Genomic DNA, 18,562 nt, shown 5'->3' on the forward strand with positions numbered 1-18,562 from the left:
ATTATGCTTTATTGAAAATTTCAAACGTTGAGGAATACACAGTCACTGCTCACGTTTCTTGGTCAATCGGTGTACTAAATAATAATTAGAATTAATTATAAACTTGAAATAACTGTAGGTTTTATATTGTACAGTCGATGTTACAGAATGAGATACTTTCATGAGATTAATAACATTGACAAAAGTATGTAATTTTTACGAATTATTATATACCTAAATAAAAGTTTAAGTCGTCGAGACAATGATTATTTAAACACGAGAATCTTGCAATCTTTAAAATAAGTAATAACTTATAAGTAATAAGTCGTCGAGACAATGATTATTTAAACACGAGAATCTTGCAATCTTTAAAATAAGTTATTACTTATAAGTTATTACTTATTTTAAAGATTGCAAGATTCTCGTGTTTAAATAATCATTGTCTCGACGACTTAAACTTTTATTTAGGTATATAATAATTCGTAAATATTTATTTATTAATAAATACTCTTCATATTACTAGTAAGTTATGACAGACATGATATGACTCTATGGTTAAATATTTTGAAGCATTTTTGATAACACAATTAGCAACGAATATTTCAACATTTTTGTTTATTTACAGAATCGTTAGCAAGTTTATCAGATGTTAATTGAGTGTTTCGACACTACTGACTGACTGTTAAATAAAAAATTGTTTTGAAATAGATCTGAAACTTAAAGTCTAGCGTACTTATATCTAGAAAATGTCTGGGCCAACAAATAGATTATTCAAACAATTTCTCAAGGGATTGGCATAATATTGGCATGTCTAATATAATATCCATTAAAGTAATCAAGTAATTTAAGGTGGTTGTCTCGAGATAGTCACCCTCAAAAGTTGAAAATCGTAAATTGGAAACTCTTGTAAAAATACAGCCATACTGTTCTCACACACATCCATGATATATCAATACGTATATTTACACATATGTTTATAATACTTCTCTACGTTCAGTTTCAAATTTTAATGAATTATCTATATCTCAGTAACGCCGCGACCGATAGTTGTTTTCTTTAAATGGTTTATAATATCGATTTTTATACCATATCAAATTTTTCAGCAGGTTCCTAGATTGCATATTATGATTTAAATTGAAAAATTCACGTGAAAATCTGTATGTTCCAAAAGGGTCTGTGTTAAAATTACAAAATTTTTATATCGTTTTTCATAACACTAGGAGGATCAATTTAAATGAAATAGGCTCGTATGATTCATATTTAATCAAAGAACAAGCAAGTGAAGTTTTGTTGAAATCCACGAAGTAAATCCATGATAGGTTTCCAAATAAATTTTTCATTACAGATATTTACATGTGTAAAGTTTAGTGTAGATATTTATAATGGAACATTTATTTGGAAAGATCAAACCTGTCACTTAATTAAGATAAATTTATGTAATAGACACAGAAGGTACGAATCATTTATAACAATGACTGTATATCGACGTGAACCTATGATCTATCATCACAAATATATACATATGTACAAATGTATACATGAAGTTTAGTGTACATGTTTATAATGAAACATTTATTTGGAAACATCAAACCTATCATTTAATTAAGATAAATTTATTTAATAGACACAAAAGGTACGAATATTTATAAGAATGACTGTATATCGACGTGAACCTATGATTTACCATCCCGAGAATGTACCCATGTAAATTAAAATCGGCTGGTGGATCAAGTTGAATGGTTGCTTCTCTAAGTTGCGGCTGCTCACGGTATACCGTTCCCCGAACCGTGGAACCACGGTTTCTGGAGGCTGCGCATAAAGGCGGGCCAATGTAAACCGCAATCTTCATTTGTTGCTAGAAGGCTTGCGGCCAGCTGGCTGTCAGTACAGCTTTGTTCGGTGTTTTCGTTGGCACGGAACGGTACCGTGTTTGTGCGCGTGGCACGCAACCCGGAAAGGTCAGCACCTACCTACGTCCGTTGGTATTAAAGACTCGTATCGTGTTCACGCGCAAATTGCCATTTATAAGGATCGAATGATTGTTATCGTTCAGGACGATAACTGATTTTTTACCCCAAAGTATCGTTGTTCCGCATAACGGCACGCTCGCATTTCAATTTCCCTGGCCTTCTTTCGCCTCAATGTTTCGCAAACCGTGCTCCGTGCACCACTGAGGCTCTGCAAGCTCTCCAGGGAAGGAAGAAGCTTACGGTCAAAACGCAGGGTGATTTTTTACCAATTTTCTATTAAAACTTCTCGTTTTGCAGCATCTATAGAGCAATTAGGGTGATAATTACATTCTCATTAAAAGGACTTTCAATAAAATCGATTTTCCAGTTTTTGCTATTTTGTTAAGTATCAAGTTGCCCAAAAAGTTTCTTTCGCAACTTGCACTCTTATATGGCAGTGTTTATATGAATAGACAACCTTATCTCTTGGAAGTTGACGTTCTAACAGTAACAGGACAAAATGGATCGTACGCGACTCTGTAATGTAACATAAAACATAAAATAATATACACGTATACTACTAAAACGAAAGAAACTTTTCAGACAACTTAATGCATAAACTTGAGTGGTATCCAACAAAATTTTACGGAGATCCGATAAATATCTCGAAGTTGCAGGCTTAATAAAGACTTTTTTTACTAGGTGTAAACGATATCTGAAACTTTAAACGCGTTTTTCGTAAAAAAAAAACTTGTTAACTCGATAATACGAATAGCTCGAGAATATCTCAGTTCGATAGATGGTCGACTGTTCTCTAAATTTTATATAAAGTGTAGATTATTAAATTCTCCTCGTTCTTACTCGGTCAGTTTTATTTGTATTCATCTCCATGTCTCGACTGAGAATGAATTTTGTCTCGTTTTACCGCGTTGCGTACAACTTGCCAGCGGAAAAATCTGCAACTGATAAAGTGGTTTCTATCAATCACATGCGTTTCGACGAGATTAAACGTACGCGAGATTCGTTGCGTCGGCTACCCGTCGAGTATTCATTTTGCAACGCCACATGGAAGTTATCCCATTAAAATTACGCAGCGTACAGCGGATTAATTGCAATGACCGCGATGGAGCGCATGCTTGCATTTTCCTCGTCCGTTGCAATTCCGTTGAATTTCTGTGAATGCAGCCGCAAAAATTGTTAACGTTAAAGCATTCGTGAAGTATGCATTAATTTTAAACTTTCGCCGAACGCGGGATCGATTTAATATTTAATTAATTGTAATTGTGCATGCGTAACGTATAATTTTATTCTGTTGGATTTTGTACGTACACTTGGGGACAAAATTCGGTGGACAAGTGATGGAAATAATTATTATCCAAAGTTGCGTTTCATTCGTGAACCTCTTGTGATTTGGACAAATTATTTTTGAAATCATCGACATAAAAAGAGATGGTATCGGTCTTCAAAGATCTTCCTGAAGTATATCGAAACGAAATATCTATAATTGAACTGAATAAAGAATCAGAAGTTTGTAATAAATGCATATAAATAAACGTAAGTAAATAATAAAAAAACATACAATATAAATAAAAGATATGACAATATAATCATAATATGCGATAGATCAAACCATCTTATATTATTAAATTAAGCATTGCTAAATTCAAATCTGAATGAATTAAATGTTTGCTCTCCCAGGAAAATTTTATTTACCGTAGATACTATATAGACAACACATTTTAATCAATAACTGAAGTCAATGTTAACATTTCTGTATAATTAAATTGTGTTTATCCAGTTGATTCCCAGTGTCCTTCCAAAATGATTTAGATTTTATCTTGCACAAGATTCTTAAATATATTGTTATTATATGTAAATATGTATATTAGACTGAGGTCGTAGGATCCACAATAATAAATGAAATTTAAGTTTACGTCAACAATATGTTCTGATTAAATTTGGTTAACACACGACCGCACTTGTGTATACAATCTATAATATCGAATTTCAATATTAGATGTACCAGTAGAACGTTGCAATTTTAATTAATGTTTGGAAATTAATTTTGTGTTCCAGATCAGCTTTAGGATGAATCTGTTCCTACGTTGCCTGAACAACGACATGCAAGTACGATGTGTCGCTTGGAGAGCCATCAGGGTCATCCTGCTGTAATGGTATGCATTTTATATTAATGTAAATGGTTTAATATTCCATCTTAACAAACTATTTTGATACACAGGGTTCAGAGAGCCATTCTTTGGATTATATACTGTCTTAAGCTGAAGATTCTGAAAATGTGTTCCTGAAATATTGAAATGAAATAGTAAAATTTGCAAAATTGCCAGAGTTATATTAATAAAAGTTTTTTTTTTTTTTTTTTTTAGCTAAAAGACATTCATTCGAGTAAAGTAACTGTCTGTGAATTAGGCGATATAATAGATAATTCATAAAATATCATAAAAGGATAATCTTCATCCAAACTTCTATTTTTCTTTTTTGATATTTTTCTATTTCTGTTTTGGATATATTAATGAATTTCGTAGCTTCTAAAATTATTTCTCCTTTATCTTCGTTTTATACACGTCAGACGACTCTACGTATTCGGTAGAGGTAGAGGTCGTAGCCGTAACGATTTATAGTACGATTAGTCGTACGTCTAATCCCAACGATAGGTAGTTGTACGGTAGCGCCATACTGACATCCAACACGCCCACCTCGTGATGGGGCAATTTATAGGGTTGAACGTAAAGTTTTGTATTTTATTCGACAAAAGATACAGTCGTTTATTTTGAAACGTAAGCGTTTTTTTTTCATTTAAATGATGGAGTTATTAAAATTTTCAAGGGAATAAATTTATAGCCTTTTGTGCCAATTATTGCAAAAGACGATGATAAATTTTCGTTTTAAAATAACAAATTTCATATCGATTTTTATTATCAAAATAATAACCTAAACTACACATCTGTATGAAATTTTGACACGCAAGGCAAAACGCATTGCCTGGAAATGAATGATTTATCCTTTCACCTATTTTTTCTTTTTTACACTGAGTTTGCAACGTCTTCGTAAAATAAATTATTTGTAATTTCGGTTTATTTGATATACTATACAAAACCTCCGAATATTTAAGTTTCGAAACTAGTTTTCTCTAGGAACAATAAAATATATTCCTGTAAACATATTTACTCCATTTTACCTGCTTTGTAGCTGATAACTAATTTCAGTCGACTGTTTACAAACAGACCAGAGTATCGTGTGACTGTTTGCTATTTTGTAAGCACTATCATGTAATTATTTACGAGTTATTTCGATACGTTCCTCCGATAAGAACTTTACATGATAAAGCTTTGTTGTGCGTTACGCTCGAACTGATAATGCCAAGTTATTCTATCGCGTACTTGGCAGATACCTATTGGGAAACTGTTTCGTATGCAGACGTTTTGTTGTAATTACGTTATATTCGATAACGCCATGCATCAGATAATTATCGGCTGCTTCTTGATTAAAATAATCGCCTACAGTTATTACTTTAAACACGAACAACGAAGCTTTGACACGTAAAGTTCTTATCAACCGAGTGAACTGAAACGCTCGTTGAACTCTACGAGGTTGAAAAACTCTGGGTAATGTGTAAAATAGTGGAAGCATAAGAACAAGACTACTAGTCGATATTATTAGTAACTAATAATTGTAGTAGCAATGTAGGTTCGGGTTTGTTTATTCTAAATACTCTTAATCGCTTACGATGAAGATTATTACACCTTCTAATCTACCAGTAGTAATTTAATCTTGATGGATGCCTTGTATTTTGTATTAGGTTGTCCCGAAAGTTTCTTTCGCGAGTTGCACTCAATTATTTTATGCGATCGTGTTTATATAAATAGACAATCTAATTTCATAGATATTCGTGTTGTAACAGTAATGGAGCAAAATGAATCGTGCACAATTCAGTAATGTAACATAAAACATCAAATATTGTGCATCTATTACTTATTAATAAAGCGAAAGAAACTTTTGCGACAACCTAATATTTATTTCAAGTGATTAACTATACAGGCATAGTTATTATACTAACACATACTTCTCACTTATTTCCATTTTTCTTATCATAACATTTTTTTTTTTTTTTCATTAGTACACAAAGTGCCAAGGAATAAGGTACCAATATGGTTAAAAATAACAATAAATTTAAAATATAAGTTTTTAATAAACTGTAAAAAAGTAACATAAGATAATGCAAGGAGTAAAATTTATTCAATCTTTCCATTCAAGGGTTAAATTAGTTAGTTATAGAAAAAGCGAAGATTTTCAAAGCGATAACATCGTTCCTGACGAATATCAACAAAGAAATATAAAATGTATTTTTATATAGACTCCTTTTTATAAAATATACATACTTTTAAATACTCTAAAATTAATGACAAGACTGAGATATCGACAGGTAATAAGATATAATTATAAATAAAACATCAGTATTAAAAGAAAACCATGCGATACTAGTAGAATATTGAGAGTCAGGGTTAAATCAAAGTCATGAAAAACAATTAAAGTATTCCATTATGTAGGAATCTAATGACTTTAAAACGTATTACAGTTTGACAACGAATTATTTATTGTCCGACTTTTACAACTGTCTCGACCGAACTGAACTCCTAATTATTATAAATAACAAATCACACCGCGTTCCCACGCAACCATTGCATACACGGATACACTCGTATTACATATCACAATCCTACAGTTATAACAATATTTTATTTATAATGATATAGTTAAATACATAAGTTTACTTTGTAATTAGTTACGCACTTTAATAAAACAATGAATGAACGAACGAATGATATTCGCATACTATAGCCCCTGAAGTCTTGATGGATATGTCTTCGTTTTTTAACCGATTTCGAAAAAGGCGGAGGTTACTCAATTCGACATGTACATTTTTTGTTGCAGTGGTTATTACGTAATGAAAGGAGGAGAATGCAGAGCGGTAGAGGAGGCTAGATGAGCCCCAACCCACAGACTGGTGCATGTGCAGAACACCAAACAATCGCACGCAAAGCACGAAAACGCACATCTCCGAGTGGACACGGAAACGTAAACAAGCACATGTGTGAAAGAATACGCGGTCCATCCTTGGCCCGCCATTTTGGCAGCATGGTCCTTTGGGCCACTGTACTATTCCTCCAAGGAGCTGGTTTCGTCGGTAAGATATATGTACTTTTTTAACAAGTAAATAAATCCTATCTTTCTGATATGTAAGAGCAAAAATAATGACGGAGGTATCGCATTACTGCTCGGAATCCTGCATTCAAACCCATTTTTATCCTCATTCAAGGGACCCTCTTGGCTATAAATATGTTACGTGGCGGAAGAAAAATCATATAAACTAAGGTGGACGAATACGAGTACGTTCAGATATCGAAATAATAAAGAAAATATAGTGTATTTCTTCTGAGTGATTACTAATCAGTGTATCATACCTCTGTTATTATTGTCTATGAGTGTTCATGTTCAATCTTTATCTTTTAGTTACCGTTAAAAGTGTTTTAAAATCCATTTTTTTTTTTTTTTTTAAGTGAGCGCTGTGATTGGTCAGTGTTTTTTCGTTAATAATTAAAAAGCGAAGCACCATCCGATATTTCTGCAAAAGAAATTGTGGTTCAGAATCGTCTCAGCTACCCACCATTTCTGGTTCTTATACTAATTCTGGAACACAATGTATACATTGTATATGTATTCACAGTACATTTATGTCTGTAGTAAAACAAAAGGTTGAGTTATAGTAAATATTCCAACAGGTACGATAGGAATATTTAATGTAACGAATGAATCGAACGAGAATATAATTTTTATTCTAATCTCATTTCGTTGTCGCACAATAGCTATGGATGTACTACTTCTGCAGGAGACTGGTTCATTACGCATCTGACGTTTGATAAATAAGTTTTTATTTTATTTCTTTCGTGATTTCTCAATGCAATCTTCATTAAGAATGCATTTAGTCCAGCAATACTGCACCGTCGTTGTTCCCTCTTTATAATCTGATTTCTCGAGATCTGCGAAATAGTTCACAGCTGCATTTATCCCATTTATTCCATGACAATTTATGCTTAGCTGAGAATTTAAAAGAGACACTGAAGGATTGCTTGAATCGAATTAGAGAACAGTCATGTTTATTTAGCGTATTGGAATTATTCAATTCTAAACTTTCTTAAAATAATTATTTAATACTTTAAGGGTGCACTAATCATTTTCCAATATTTCTAGTGTTAGTTTGTGTTGAAAAAAAAATTCTTAGTTTGCAAGATTATCTTTTCAGCAGTTTCTACCTAAGACTTCTATACGTGGAAAATTGAAAGGAATGCTCTTATTTCAAGGAAATTTTCATGATTTTCTTACAGCCAAAGAACTTGACATAAACGTTTGAAATATAATTTAGTAGAAATAATTTAAACACCTTAAGTAACTTTATGTTTGTCTTTGGCTCCTTACTCTTGGGTATGGGGGTGCGATACTACAACTTTTTCGATTGCTTGAACACCTTAAGAACGAAACGTCACGGAACTTTTGCTCTGGCAAATTAAGAATGTTACTTTTTATTCCGTTTTCTTACTTCACGTTTAATCGCCAGTGTATTCACCAGCGCACTCGTATTTGATTTTTCAGGATCGGTGACAGGTATTCCTGGCGTCCCGGAAAATATTACAGTGATGTTTCTGAATCCGACGTCTGTCCGCGTTTCTTGGAGCACCAGTCAAGTCGAGCAAGTCGAGAAATACGATGTCACGTACAAACCAACCGATGCCAGGTGGGTTTCCCCGATTTCGATATTGTACAACTTACTTTGTACACGTATGTGACTGAACTGATGGGAATCGCGTACATTCTCCTGGCAGTACATCAGCGTATCACGGAAATAGTAAAACGTCCAATACGAAAAGTACATTTACAGAGACCGAATCGATACCATCACTTGCGAAATTTTTAGTTTATAGGTTTCCCTAATTTTTGTAATGATAAGTAGAATTAATTTTTGGGTTAAATTGCTGTCGTTTGTTTCTTTTCATAGAGGCAATATGGAAAGTTATGAATATTGTTAATTCAAAATATCGTCAAAATTATAAGGATTAATTAAGAATTTGATTAAGTTTAAATTCAAATACCCAAAATATGAATTATATTAGACGTAAATAAAGAAATCATATTTAAATGAAAGTATCTTATCTCCTAAACAGTGTAACATGTATTTCATTGTTACATAATCTTCACACATTTCCTATACTTTTAATTGACAAAAATGCATAAACGTACGCAATCTACTAATAAGTTGGTATAGTACACTCGCTATCATCGAATAATCTATAACAAAATTTTAATTGTCTTAAATCCATACAACGAGCAAACAAAGAAGACACTATACATTTCTAAACATAGTACGAAACAGGAAAATAACTAAGTACACGAGACACGGAAATATTAATAATAAGTGAATTAGAAATTAATATTTTAACCCATTTATCAATCAATACCAGTCTGTCGGTGTCAGTTTTTAAGGAAGGCTTAATATTAACTGATACTTTCACTTCTATTGCGGCGCAGGAAACACAATGACAGGTACATACACACTTTTTAAAGTATTTTTTTTTTTTTCAAAATTATGCATCTTTACAGACACCTTCTTGTTGTTTCGGAGTAGTGACAAAACGAATGATGGGTGTAGTGCAAAGTACGATTATTTAATAGTAACTCTGCACGCCATAGTGTAGTAAAGTATTATGAAAATGTGTTTAACAAGATGAATGGTACTTTACACCACTAGAGCAATAAATAAGTCCTCGATTACTTAAATACCATAGAACGTTTGGTAATTTTCACATTTTTATTTCATACGCCAAACTTAAAAATATTAATAAATCAAATACTTAAATAGGACATAAGACACAAGGAATATTGTATCATTTTAACGCTGTGCGACATGAAAATTGACTAAGTTGTATAATAATTAATTTTTGTGAGTTTGAGACAGACTAGTAATTCATATCTCTTGTGCACTTTTGTTTACCTTTAATTATTCAGAAAATTCATGGCAGTTCTATAGATGTAAGGATATTTACACAATTACACACAACATAAGAATTTTTTATCAGTGATATATAATTTACTTACCTATTTAAACATACTCCAAGTTCTTAAAACAATCAAGACAATTTATGCATTGACAACTTCTGCATAATCAAACATAAATATTACTGACTGGCTTTAATTTAAAAATTTTAACAAGCCTAAGTTATCATTTATTTAGTCGCATTCATCCTCGCGCTTCGGAAATCATTTTAGACTTGAGAATTGAACTTGGATCTTTAATTTTTAATAATTTGATAGAAAGGTAGGTTTAAATAAACCAAAAACATACAACTTGAATTAGTTAAATTTTTTAACTAATTAACACAACATTTATCTTCCAAACAAACATATCCAGAGTCTGACTCTGGCTCAAATCCTGGGTTAAATTTTGTATTTGTCGATTAAGAAATATTTAACTCCATAACTGAAATTTCAATTTTTATTTAAAGAGGAACGGATAAACAATTGTTTATATTGTGGTCGTTTTTCAATACTTTTACCTAGACAAGAATTTTGCCCATCTCTGCATCTTAATGCAGATATCGTTTTAGCACGTAGCGAAAGTCGAATGAAATATGGCTCCCACGAGACGAAGGTACGGTACGATGCATATACGTTCTGTACCGCAGTGAACGTATTAAATTTTCATATTCCGCATGAATAGCCTCTGCGACACGAGAATCATGCGTCAGGAGGCTGGTTCATGCCCATACTAACAAGGGTATCACTTGCTTCAACTTCTCATCGCTAACATCGACTAGATTCTCCTGGATAACAATTATTATATCTTGGCTACTTATCAGACACATACCTGAGTAAATACATTGTTCGTATTGCTATCTTCGTATCATGCATGTAGTTACGTATGTACAATTTTTAATTGCTACTTCTTAAGTCTAACTTCATAATGTATTCTTGTTTTGGATTGAAATATGTATTTAAATTTTGAACAAAAATTCTGAAATTTTAGTTACAACTACGTTTCTTTGTATCATGCATGTAGTTACGTATGTACAATTTTTAATTGCTACTTCTTATGTCTACCTTCTTGAGCGAATCCTTGTGTAAATTTAAAATAAAAATTCTTGAATTTAATCAGCGATGAAAGTACTTTTCTAATCCTCCTTTGAATAAATTTCATTTCATCTCTTGAATAGAAATTATTTCTTGTTTATAAATTCACGAATAAATTAATACCGGAACAAGATAATATTTTAATTCTCGCATAACGATCACTGTTCACCGACCTAGCAGTTATCGGTCAATGATCGTGCGGTTTCTTGCAATTTTAAATACACGCAGTTGTTTAAAGTACCTTGAAGTTATGCGATCGAAACACGTAATTACAAATTATAGGCTGTAGCGACAGTAACGCTTTCCTCGCTATACACGATGGCTAAGGTACGATCGTGACATGGGACACTTATATACAAAGTAAGCAACTCAAAATTGGCAATCTAAATAAATTATTTGCTTTTCGTAATCAACAAAAAGATGGTTCGTTTAAATTTATTTAATTTCAAGGAGAATATAGAAAAAGATTTGATTTTATATAATATTTAACATTTTAGCTACACCTCTTTTCTTATACATTTTCGTGGCTTTGTTTTGATTCCTATACTAGCATATAGATATAATATATTAGGTACAGGTGTAAAAAGGACATGAAGATCGTCTTCATCTTTCTAAATTTATAGTGTCGTATCTAAGCTTTTTCTTCGCTCTTCTAAATTTATCCTGTCGTATCTAAACTTTTTCTTCATTTTTCTAGATTTATAGTGTCGTGTCTAAATCTTTCCTACATAGTGTGTTGATTGAACCTTGGCATTATCGGTTGAATTACACTATTGTTTCATCTGGCATAGTAGGGATGACTATAGCAGTAGATAATTGGTGTGTTTGATGCCATGTACGTCAATGATTCTCTACGGGAGGCGTACGGCTCCCCTAGTGAGTCGTATTGCTTGCGTGCCACGAGCAAGGTACAAATAGGATGACACAGAAACTTCTGAATGGGCTGCTTGTTACATAATTATTATAACAATAGTATGCACAATAATAACTATACTATAAGTATTACACAAATATTACGATAATAAAAATATGTATAACCAGATTACAAGATTGTTCGATCGAGTTGCAGAATAACTCCAAGACTTTAATTAAATTTATAAGCACAGAAGCAAATTTCTAAATTACTACTATTAATTTAATAATGAAATTGAAAATAAATTTTGTCTGGCTTGGAGAGAAAAGAAAATTGTTTTTTATTGGATTTTCTAGTTCTGTTTGGTTGAGTTTGTTTTCATCAAGGTCCTCGCATGTTGTCAAATACATAACTGACTCGATATCATAAAGAAAATTTACGAGCCTGCTAAATAGTTTGTATCTGCTGCAAGGCTCGTAATAAACAACGGTAATATCATGGCAATGCATTTACTACAAACGTATATTTTTATTCATTTTTATACTAATGGCGAACTATTTCCTTATTTCTTAGGAATTTATCTGTTTAGCATGGTGGATTCGATATGTTTTATTTTATTCTATAATACATTACGAACTGATTTTATTGTTTTTATTGTATTGTATCGCATGTCACGATTGAAAAATTACGATACCATGCTAGCAACCACGAGAAAAATTAAACAGACAAACAGTGCCTAGATATAGGTCACGAGGAAAGATAAATCGAGGAACCCTGGTCTACGTGACACGTTTAGATGATGCGTACCAAAAGTGGGGAAAAGTTTCTAGCTTTCCCTTCCGACGATTATTTCTCTGACATTCTTGGGAACCAGTTTGCTAAATAATTATTGGAATGTGTCTGATGATTAGTCTACTGACACGTGGGGTTCAGAACTGTCCAGGATTCTCAGATTATGATGTTTTCAGGGTAATAAAACTAGAGCCTGGAACGTGAGACGCAATAATAATTTTTATCGTAAATTCCGAGTTCGATAGGTAGCTTGATTGAACATCCAATCAACACTTAATAAGATAACAAAACACGAAATTTGCAATTTAATTCTTGTTTCCAAAGAATTATTTGGAGTCCTTAACCTACCTTAAAATGATTTAATTTTAATCGATTCAATATAAGTTGGAAACACCTAACCACGGCTAAGAGGTTAAAAGAGAGCCCTCAACCTCATTTTTAATTAAATGATAGAGCTGGGACCACTAATACACTGCGCGATAGTTTAAGGAGAGTCATTTGTTTTCAAAGTACTTATCGCTGTAATTCATTATCGATTTCCTTATTCGAAGAATGGATTTTCTCTCTTTTGGCGTGCTACTCTACTTTCGCTTTTCATCGAATAAAATGGACAATTTTAGATGAATTGCAAGATTGTACGTTCCACATTGAGAATTAATTAACCGTACCCTTCATTGCATTCAGAGTATTTAAAAACCCACGCATGTGAAACAACAATTCTAATGGAACCTTCGAATGAAGTTTGAATGGCAGTGATACCAGAAAATAATAAATTTTAGATGCAATTTAAAACTATTGTAGGAGTCTCTACGAAAAATGAGACGTGGAGATTCGAACCCACGATCCTCGAATCCACGGTCGAGCGCTTTTTCTACATGACCAATCCCGCATCTTACGACTCGTGTTCATCTTTGACTCCTTATTCTTGGAAAATGGGACCCGATACTACACTATCATAATTTATTCCCTTTCTTTTGTTTGCCGCGGTGTGTATGGAAAAAAATACTCGTAGTCATTAATAGACGTGTACAGCTTGTGACTATCGACGTGTAATTTGTTACAAAGACAATATTATCTCTGTGTACTTACACTAATCGTTAAGGGGGTATTATCGTCTAGAAGTTTGTTTTTTCAGTCATTTTTAGGAATTAATTTTTGCGAAAACTATCAAACCTACAGTACCAGGGTTTTTTATGCATAATAAAACACGTTTCAACTAACAACACAAATTTCTATGAAATACTTCATTGAAATCTATACAAGTTATGCGCTGTTATGCAGGTTGTGGCGTGAGACGCTCGTTCAATCGGGCGCACAGGCTGTGGCGGTTCTAGTCATCTGAGACAGAAAAATAAATTTCTTTTTTCAATCTATATGAATGTAGTTATCGTCTGAACTAGAATTAAGTAACTACTAAATTTTTTGTCGGAATCGCAGCTGTTTGAAAATTAAGGTTTAATTTTCCCGGAAAATTGTCAACTAAAATATGAGAGCAGGGCTAAAATATTCAAGCTATCGGTACAATTCTAGTTCAGACCATAGGTGGTCTGGTGCCCTCGAAATGTGTGTAAAACCAGAAGTCATTCGGTCCAATAGTTTTTGAGAAAAACGTGCACCCGACTTGAAAAATGTCGTTTTGAGAAAAACGCGTTTAAAGTTTGCTATACATTTATCACTAATACTGGTGAACAGCCTTTGAACCTCTGTAACTATGAGAGCTCAACGAATTTCAAATTAATATTTTAGAGGCACTTTCTCAAAAACCCAAATGATAAGAAAATGCAAAACAAAAATCGAATTTTTGAAGTTTCTAGACGATAATACCACCTTAAACAAATGTTGTGATAAGTAAGAATTACATCCAGAAATGATTTAGAGAAATCGAAACACAATGGCAAGATGGTTAGTTACAGGGTGGTGGCGGAGGTCGCAGGAAACAGCGAAGCGGTAACGTTGAGCGGTCTTAGGGCTGACACGCAATATCAACTCATCGTCACTGCCGTAAGAGCAGGCAAAAAATTTCGAAGTCGACCAATCGTCTTCCGTACACTTGGTGAGTCTTACGTCATTATTTATACAAAATGATAATTTTCTACTACGGCTGGGGTTCGAATAATTAACCCTATGACCGCGGGACGATTTTTGGTGGAAATTCTAAGAGGCGTAGAGGTGTGAATTTAAAAAAAGTATGAGCTTATATGGAATGATAAGGCGGAACTTTTTTATATTTACAGTTCATTTATAGGACGTTTAGTTTCAGAGATAAAAATCGAAAACTTAGACGACCTTTTCCCTTGAAATTCAATTTTTACAACAAACTTTTAACTTCTCAATTTTTATTTTCGAATCTAAGCGTCATATGAATAAACTGTAAATATGATAAAGTTTCCTTTTATCATCCCCTATAAGCTGATATTTTTTTTTTTAATTTATTTAACGAATATAAATATTTTTCTGGCCACATTTCTTGAGGGCGTATATATACGACCTTTCCAGTCAAATGATTAATACGTTTCTTAGTCTCATTAAGAAAATAATGAACGATTTCAATCCCCAAGGTTTGGATCTTCTTTAAAATTCAAGAAGATTATCTGAAACAATCAATTTTCCAATAAAGTAGACGTAATAAATGAATTGGTAACATATTTTTCCAAAGTAGAGGGAAATATATTTATTTACACGTGTAAACTCAAAAATACTTAATCGTATGGATTAGTTCTATGGCCAGAGTGGGCCCAACACTTTAATAAAATAAACAAACAAGACTACTTAAACTCTTAGAGAATATGTGGAAAATAAATTAGAGAAAATAAATGGAAAGAATGAATTAAGAAAATTATGATCAAATCGCTTTTCTGGAATAATATTTTTATAAGGGAAAATAATAATTTGCACAAATCATTCTAATAATTAGCACAAAGACATTCCATAATTTTGATACTGAAAAATTTTATTCGTATTGCACTCGCAAAAACACGTATTTTTCCTTTGCTTAGAATGTATTAAATTGCTTTAAAAGCTTCTCCGTATGGTGTGTTAATATTTCAAATAAGGAAAATTAGTCGAGTGGTTTACATCGATTAGTGGAGAAATGACTAAAAAAAATGTATGAAAGCAAATGGTCCCTTATCCAAATATTATTCAAGAAAATAATCCAGCGTAAATTACTAGTTAGCATACAAGAGATACATTTTAGTAGCAGTATATTTGATTGAAAAATACTGGGTTGGATGTTTCAGAACCGCCACGAACATCCCCTCAACAGGATGCAGCGGTAACTGGAGGCCCTCTTCCTCCTCCTCCACCTTCTTCTCAGCAACCACAACCCTACATACAAGTAAGTTTACACGCATATGTTAATTTTGAACCAATTAGGATATAACTATCAGGCTGTTTATTTACCTTAACAGCCGATCCAATACGAATTTAATATCAAGAAGTTTGCAATTATTCATAATTAAAACATCTAAGATTAATATCCATGTACAATATACCACACAAATTTCAAATAAACATACTTTCTGATCCATTGGCACTTCTGAAATCCATTTGTATGCATAACAAATTTTTTAAGTAAAGTCTTAGTTATCCATTCTCATAAAGGTAAATTGACTAAATTGAATCATGTTAAATATATTCTTAAATTGTGACATTTCTGACAAATCGAAAACATATTTATCGATTATCACTTTTTATATGTTAGAGCCTAATACATACAGAATTACTAAAATAAAAATATTTTCTATTTGTTATAAATATTACAATGTAAGTGATTCAATTTAGACTTTTTTAAGGGGAAAGAATATGTGTAAACGTTGATAACAACAACCATAATTTGAATAACAACGCCGATATAAAATAGAATATTTTGTATTATTTTCATTACTCAAACACAATATGAACTTATTGAAAATTGATGAGCGTCTTAGTGTAGGTACTAGTAGGTGTAGGTACTTGGTCTAGAATAATGATATCAACTAAAGCACTACCACGTGCTATTAAAACTTTGCATAAACTACTTTGGACATAACTCAACTTTTTTCTGTTAATCAATACATTCAGGGTGCATGCACACTTCAGCAGTGACATATTTAACGAACTTATTATATTTTACAAACTTATTTGACCCTGTTCTCGAGTTATAGTCATTTAGTACACCACCAATACGCTGTAGAGTATGCTGCAGTAGTTCTGTCAGAGATTTTCTTGGTCAATATTTTGATTGCTTTAAAAAAAAGTATATGAACTATTTATGTTAGATTTCCATCGAGTAAACATCTCGACAAGTCAGAAACGTTATGATACGGTACTTAGGATCTCTTTACATACTCAACAATTTTATTTTTATAATTCAGATGGATTCTGTTTTTACTTGTAGTATTTTATCATATTATATCACCCAGTAGTATTGCTCAAGCCAGGTTGTTATGTTTGTTATCTACTGAACGTTTATTTTAATTTCTACATTTTATCGATTTATTATTACATTTTCAAGATTCTTGAACTTAAAAGAGAACAAAATAAGATTAAACTATAAGATTAATACAAATTTAAACTATCATTAAGAATTCTTGAATTATAAAGATGGCTACAACTTGAAAACAACGGGCATACGTTTGTACAAACTATAAACATTATTTTCGTGATTTCAGCTCACTACTGAAGCGAGTTTCAAATGTTAAGAAACATGTATGGTTGACAGTCGAATATTCTGACAGCATAACAGGAAGCTCACTTTGTGCTTTTAATACGTTCTAGCGCCACATCAATTATTGAAAATTATTGGAACTCGATTTCAGAAGCGCCATCCCACACCTGTCTGGTTCTCACATATACAGACACATGCATAACAGCGTGTCTATTACAATTTCGGCCATCACGTGCACCTCAACGGCCTTGTTGAGTTACTAGAGACATGCATACATACCGGCCATTGTATCACGTGCTTTGTATCATGCTGATCGAATATGTATGAAGCGTTTCCCCAATTCGAGAGTGCGTACATTGTACACATTATGATATCTTATGAATCTAGGGGTGTTAAACACGTGGCTGTGTTTCCCAAATTGTGGCGGGATAGAGCGAAATAAAACATGCTTTCGAAAGAATTTTATTATTATAAAAAACACACATTAAAAAGTATTCTGATATTAGCAGTAAATGGAGAGTGAAACTTTTAAGTAAATTTTCTCAACTCGATTCCTGGTGAAAGTAATAACAAAAAATCGGTGGGTCGGTTTTGTATTTTTAGTCACTATGATATTGTTATTAGGGAACCTAAATTCTTAAGTAACTGAATCAATTCGGTGTTTTTATTGCGATAACGACTAGTACAAGAAAGATAAAAATATAGCGACAAATGGACTACCTATAAGGGAAGTTCAGTAATTGATACACTCGGAAAAATTTGAATTTTTGCAGAAATTGAGTTCATGAAAAACAAATCACAGTGTTATTTTCATCTTGGTCCAAAAAGAGGGGTTTTTAAGGTTAAAACTTCTCTTCGAAATAATTCTGGTTATTTATATCCTTGTTAATATCTCTGAAACCATAAGAGGTAATAAATAAAATTGACTATAAAAATTATTTTTCACATCCTCGGTCAAAATTAAGCATAATTAGTTAAATAACGTACAGGAGCAATTTCTATTATTTACGAGAAGAAAATTCTAATATGTCGTGCACATGTTGGATGTCTAGATCGCCTGGTTGTATCGCCGCGACCTAATCGGTCGTCGTTCTAAGTAATCTTATTTAAGCCGAATTAGTGTCTCGACAATATCGGCTTCCA

The 18,562-nt window shown here is 32.5% G+C and overlaps 1 protein-coding gene across 8 annotated transcripts in view; it reads left to right on the forward strand.

The window, feature by feature from the left end:
• Positions 1–18,562, forward strand: part of LOC128891689 (uncharacterized) — a 109,325-nt gene that overhangs the window by 61,513 nt on the left and 29,250 nt on the right. For 6 of the 8 annotated variants that reach the window (XM_054151394.1, XM_054151393.1, XM_054151391.1 and 3 more), the window contains 6 exons: positions 4,005–4,102; positions 6,879–7,131; positions 8,595–8,736; positions 9,528–9,542; positions 14,679–14,824; positions 16,011–16,108. In XM_054151394.1, coding sequence (XP_054007369.1) covers positions 6,930–7,131; positions 8,595–8,736; positions 9,528–9,542; positions 14,679–14,824; positions 16,011–16,108 — 603 coding nt within the window. In that variant the 5' untranslated portion in view covers positions 4,005–4,102; positions 6,879–6,929. The remainder of the gene's footprint in view (positions 1–4,004; positions 4,103–6,878; positions 7,132–8,594; positions 8,737–9,527; positions 9,543–14,678; positions 14,825–16,010; positions 16,109–18,562) is intronic. The other 2 variants (XM_054151397.1, XM_054151398.1) reach the window with 2 other exon arrangements.

The sequence above is a fragment of the Hylaeus anthracinus genome, unplaced genomic scaffold, assembly GCF_026225885.1.
Source record: "Hylaeus anthracinus isolate JK02 unplaced genomic scaffold, UHH_iyHylAnth1.0_haploid 12002, whole genome shotgun sequence".
Taxonomy (NCBI): Eukaryota; Metazoa; Arthropoda; class Insecta; order Hymenoptera; family Colletidae; genus Hylaeus; species Hylaeus anthracinus.